Source organism: Cherax quadricarinatus, chromosome 24, assembly GCF_038502225.1.
Source record: "Cherax quadricarinatus isolate ZL_2023a chromosome 24, ASM3850222v1, whole genome shotgun sequence".
Lineage (NCBI taxonomy): Eukaryota > Metazoa > Arthropoda > Malacostraca > Decapoda > Parastacidae > Cherax > Cherax quadricarinatus.
In genome coordinates this window covers 35,089,985-35,095,984 of record NC_091315.1, presented here as the reverse complement: position 1 = coordinate 35,095,984, position 6,000 = coordinate 35,089,985, and the positions used below count along the sequence as shown (strand labels likewise).

The following is a 6,000-nucleotide window of genomic DNA, read 5'->3' as shown; positions in this document are numbered from 1 at the left end:
TAAGGGTCATACAGCACTGCATGGCAGAGGGGAGAAAAGTGGAAGAGTGGTACATGTAGATGTGAAGGTGCCAAGGAAACAACATCTGCTCAAAGCATGGGAGTTACAGCTAATGATGAAAATTGCCATCTGTTAAGACGTCAAAGAGAGAGTCTACACCATCACATCTTTTATATATTCTGTTAAATTAATTCACATTGTAAATTATGTATGAAAAACTTATTTATCAGGTAACTTAATACAGTAGGACCCCCATTTCTGCAGGGGATATGTTCCTAGGGCCTGCCACGGATACCAAAACTATAGATAGTAGCAAACCCTGTATATGTCCTATACATACCCATTATAAGGTTGTTTGATAAATTATGCACGCAATGCAGAGAATTATCACTTTTTCACTGATAGGAAACACTACATGGCTTCTCTTAGGCTTTGAAGAACTGCCAGGTTCTCTACTTTTACATTTGGGGCCACTATTATGCAAAATTAAAAGGTATTTTTGGGCCACAGAAAACTGTGGATAACTGAAAACGTGGATACCAAATCAGTGGATACGGGGATTCTACTGTACTTTTCTTTTACTACCCAAATAAGTTGAAATTTCACATACCTACTCAGAATGTTATTCAATTACTGATAGTATCATCTTCAGATTTGAGCTAATTCATGACATGGTTTGGCATCTAGTGACATCATTTATAACACAGGTATAACTTATGATGCAGCCAGCAGGGTGCTGGCTGCACCAAATATGGGGGCATATAAAGGCAACACAAATCTAAAATCACAAAGTTCTTCATATAGGGAACCGAACCCAACTCCAGGACTATGTAAGCTTAGGGACAAGTGACAAACATAACTGTCAAGTTTCTTTTAATCTTAACTTTAAACATAGTCATCTACAACATCAAACCTAATTGGAGCATCTATTCATATGAGACTTGTTATACTCTTCCATTTTCCTACACTGCTAACTTTCCAATGGTAATTAATAAAAACATCAGTAATTTCTTATTTTTAATTTATAAACAATGTTTATAAATTGAATATATTCAATTTATAAACATTGTTTCTTCTCATAAACTCAAGAAAACATATTATTTATGTACATAAAGTATTTGAAATTTAACCACAGTGAATGATAATTAAATTTTAAGTACTTTCATTATCTCTCAATCACAGTCTTAAGGAGGCTTGAGAAAGTGATTGCAGGTTCACAAATGCACTTAGAATTTAACTGCTATTCTGTGGCTAAATTAAGATAGTGCATCACTTGTTTCTTGTGATCTTATTGTATGTGAATATTTAGGAGAAAAACTACTGTAACTACCAACTCAGCCCAATCATGTATATGACAACAGTCCAATCATACAAATGCTAATGAAATAAACAAAATATTTACATGTTACAACCATCAACAGTTATTTAAGGCTTTAAAATAAATATGGTAAATTATTAATTGTTACCCCCTTGTCCAGCGCCACCATGCAACTACCATCCTATCCCAGATATTTTCAAATGAGTCTGCAGCTGGTCGAACATCTAAGATAGCAAATCTGTAGTCCTTACGATTAACCTCTCCACCATCATAGTAGTCAATGACATATCGTATATCCTTACCACATCGATCTACAATCCAATCATGTCGATCAAAAGGCAATTCATACCTGTGGAAAAAATAGAAATAATTCAGAATTACTGACACATTAAAATGATGACTAAATGAGGAAAAAAGAGAGGTAAATGAATTACAAGTTTCTCTCCTCAGCAATGGTTTATCTGCGACCAGCTTAGTTATTTCTTTTAGTTTTGCAGACAGGCTTCCCTACTGACAGCCTGATCAGTCAAGCTATTGCTTGTTAATGTAAATAAACCTTATGCAGTTCATAGGGTCAAGACCCCTGATCTCAAACTTGCTCTCAGGGTCGAAGAATTTAAAAAAAAAAATATTTTATCTTACGAAATGACAGAGAATTTTTTCCAAAGGTAATGAAACCAAAAGTACAAAATCTGATGGAAAACTCACAGAATTGGTCTCAGCAACACTTATGCATCGGCAATTTCGCCCACTTTGTGCCCTACTTTTCGGCCAATTCCATTACTCCAGTCGACTAAAGTCATAGCTATTTCACTAGTATTCCTTCTATTCTATCAATTGAGTACAAGAAACTGCCCATTTACCTATTTCAACTATCCAATAAAGTGATCAGAAATTGGCAGTTTGGCCAATTTCACACATAATTCAAAAACTGCCAATTTAAAAATAAAGTCCAGAATAAACAATGTAGACATTCCTAGCACTAAAAAAAAATTTCCTCTCCTCTTTAGTCACGTCTCCAGGCCACTCTTATATTATGCTTGCTTTCCATTTTGATTTTTTCAAACAAATTGGCCGTATCTATCCCACTGAGGCAGGGTGACCTATAAAAGAAAAAACAAAGTTTCTCTTTTTAAATTTAGTAATGTATACAGGAGAAAGGATGACTAGCCCCTTGCTCCCGGCATTTTAATCACCTCTTACGACACGCATGGCTTACGGAAGAAGAATTCTTTTCCACTTCCCCATGGAGATAAGAGGAAATATAGAAGAACAAGAACTATTAAGAAAATAGATGAAAACCCAGATGGGTGTGTGTATATATATACATGTACATGCATGTGTAGTGTGATCTGAATATAAGCAAGAGTAGCAAGATATACCCGTTATCCCATGTGTTTGAGACAGAAAAAAGACACCAGTAATCCTGCCATCATGTAAAATAATTACAGGTTTCTGCTTCACACTTGCTTGGCAGGACGGTAGTACCTCCCTGGGCAGCTGCTGTCTACTAACCTACTACCTAGGATTTTGAATTTTTCTTCACACAAAAAATAGAAGATTTACTGCATTATTGTAATAACTGTATAAATAATGTCAGTGCATTCCTAAATGCATATTAGACTCACAAACTGGATGTGTACTCTGGAATATCGGCAAACATCAAACATTTCCACTACTTTGAGCCCAATTTCATGCTACTTTCAGTCCTGAAATTAATCAAAATCATCTCTATTTCTTCTAGGTAGTAGGCTGGTAGACAGCAACCGCCCAGGGAGGTACTACCGTCCTGCCAAGTGAGTGTACAATGAAAACCTGTAATTGTTTTACATGATGGTAGGATTGCTGGTGTCTTTTGTCTGTCTCATAAACATGCAAGATTTCAGGTATGTCTTGCTACTTCTACTTGCACTTAGGTACACTACACATACATGTTCAAGCATATATATACACACCCCTCTGGGTATTCTTCTATTTTCTTTCTAGTTCTTGTTCTTGTTTATTTCCTCTTATCTCCATGGGGAAGTGGAACAGAATTCTTCCTCCGTAAGCCATGCATGTTGTAAGAGGCGACTAAAATGCCGGGAGTAAGGGGCTAGTAACCCCTTCTCCCGTATAAATTACTAAATTTAAAAGAGAAACTTTCGTTTTTCTTTTTGGGCCACCCTGCCTTGGTGGGATACGGCCGGTGTGTTGAAAGAAAGAAGAAAGATCTCTATTTCTGATATCTTCCATTGTATCAAATGAGATCAAGAAACTGAAAATACAACCATAAAAAACATACAAAAATACACCACAGTCGCTGTTCTAAACCAAAAACACAGTCGCATTTTTTCTCATTATGCACTGCATGCTGTAGGATTTTTTATATGGTGCACACTTACTACATAGACCTATTCTCTCATATCTAGGCCTAAATTTGCCGCTTACAGCTTATTTAAGTGGGCTGAGCTCATGGCATTGTACTATGGGACCAACACTGGCTTCAAAACCAGTATCAGTCAATATTACTGGAGATTCCTCCAACCCTTCCCTTGTGCTGTTGATACTTAAACATCTACACTCTAGCCCTGTCCTCTACTTTCCACTGGCAATGGTGATACCTTCAGACATGTCCTCCACCTTTTCCCTGGTGTTGGTGATACTACCAAACCTGTCTTCTGCCTTTCCCTTCTGTTTATACCTCCAGACCTATCCTCCACTGTTCCTTGGTGCTGCTGGTACCTCCAGACCTGTCCTTCAGCTCCCTCTTGACATTATTAATGCCCCCCAGATCTGTTCCACACATCTGATGCCACTGATATATTTAGACCTGCCTTTCACCTTGTTCATCACAAAAAGTGCCAGATCCATTACCCACTTTCCTTGGTGTTACTGATATATACAAACCTGTCATTATAAAGACTCTCAAATCTGTCTGCCACTTTCTTTGATGCTACTGATACATCAAGATGTAACAAACCCCCCACCCTGTTTAACTTGTATCATATTTTAATTAATACAGTAACTTCATTAAAAGTCATAAGTTTGGGCACTTTTACTCTACATTAATGCTTTTTAACCATGTATACAGTAGCTTAATTTCAGTAGAAAATTTGGAATTTCCTAAAGTAATGGCAATCAGCAAGATAAATACTGAATTATCAACTTAACAGATTTTGGGCACCAATGTCCCATACTCTATTTATGGCCAAGGACAAAAAGAATATAATAATTATATAGAAATGAACATTTAGGAAGCTCACCCCATCCAGCTCCTGATACGGGCTCTTGGAGAATAATCTGAAGCCTTTCCACCAAACCGTTTCAGTCTAGGATTCCCACATTCATTTTTGTGCAGAGATTCCCATTTCAACACCTGCAAGAGTGAGTATGCTTATTTACTATTAATGCATTATTTTAGTCTTTACATTTAACATAGCTGCTTTTAACCCATAAGCAGAAAGTCAAGCAGTTACATCTTTCTTATTCAAATTTTAATTGTTTCTAGACCTGAAGAAATGGAATCCAATTTGTGCAACATCAATAATTTATTTACATATTATTTTTGTTGACATCCAAGGCTTAAATAATAAATCATTTAAAATTATAATGCATGCAGATATCTTTCCTAATAAGACTTTATGACAAATACTGTTTGCCACTGAAGTAAGACTACTTAGCTTTAAAGTATAAAAATATTAAACTTGCAAAATGAAAAGGTGAATTAAGAGGAGTAAGGATCGTGTGGAAATACCCATCAACTCCACTTACCAAGTATACTACAAAATACAGCGGTGATCATGTATATCAGAAACAAATACATACACATTAGAACCCCCGTATCCACTGATTCAGTATCTGTGGTTTCAGTTATCCATGGTTTACTGTGGCCCAAAAATACCTCTTAATTTTGCATAATAATGGCCCCAAAGCACAAAAGTAGAGAAGTTGGCAGTTCTTCAAAGCTTAAAAAGTCATGAAGTGCTTCCCATCAGTGAAAACGTAATAATTCTCCGCTTATGTGCATAATACATACATACATACATACATACATACATACATACATACATATATATATATATATATATATACATATATATATATATATATATATATATATATATATATATATATATATATAATCTATCAATTAAACTTCATAATAGATATGTAGAGGACTTATATATAGGGCCTGCTACAATACGCGGTTTTGGTATCTGCAGCAGGTCCTTGGAAAGTATCCCCCATGGATATGGGGGTCCTACTGTACTTGGATGCACACCTACTATGCTAATATATTATTATACTATTTAGGTTAAATGAATAAAAATCCCTCTTACTTCTTGCCATGCTAACTCATTATTGACATTATGGATGCGAATAATGTTTTCCATATCTTGCTGGGTGAGGTCATCATCATTCCACCTCCAGCCTTTCCTCAACATGGCATTCCAAAACATCTGAGGAGAGGGATAAACCCAATTCTCATTTTCTGAGCCAGATTTAGGTATTGATGAAACCTGAAAAAATAATAGGATACAGGATACAGAACTTGATAATTTCACAAAAACATGAAATGCAAGCAATAAAACCACTACTAGTATTCACGAAGACAAAGATAAATCATAGCCAGCTAGAGAGGCCTAGTGACATGGCACATGATCCTGGTTTGTGACTCACAAAATCGAAATAACACGACT

General features: G+C 36.0%; 1 protein-coding gene across 3 annotated transcripts in view; it reads right to left on the bottom strand.

The window, feature by feature from the left end:
* Positions 1-860: 860 nt before the first annotated feature.
* The window catches only part of Cchl (Cytochrome c heme lyase), a 37,949-nt gene continuing 32,809 nt past the window's right edge, over positions 861-6,000 (bottom strand). For 2 of the 3 annotated variants that reach the window (XM_070088346.1, XM_070088345.1), the window contains exons 4-6: positions 5,641-5,820; positions 4,564-4,676; positions 1,318-1,667 (exon numbers count right to left, since the gene is read on the bottom strand). In XM_070088346.1, coding sequence (XP_069944447.1) covers positions 1,463-1,667; positions 4,564-4,676; positions 5,641-5,820 — 498 coding nt within the window. In that variant the 3' untranslated portion in view covers positions 1,318-1,462. Of the gene's footprint in view, positions 1,668-4,563; positions 4,677-5,640; positions 5,821-6,000 lie in introns of all 3 variants that reach the window. The other variant, XM_070088344.1, reaches the window with a different exon arrangement.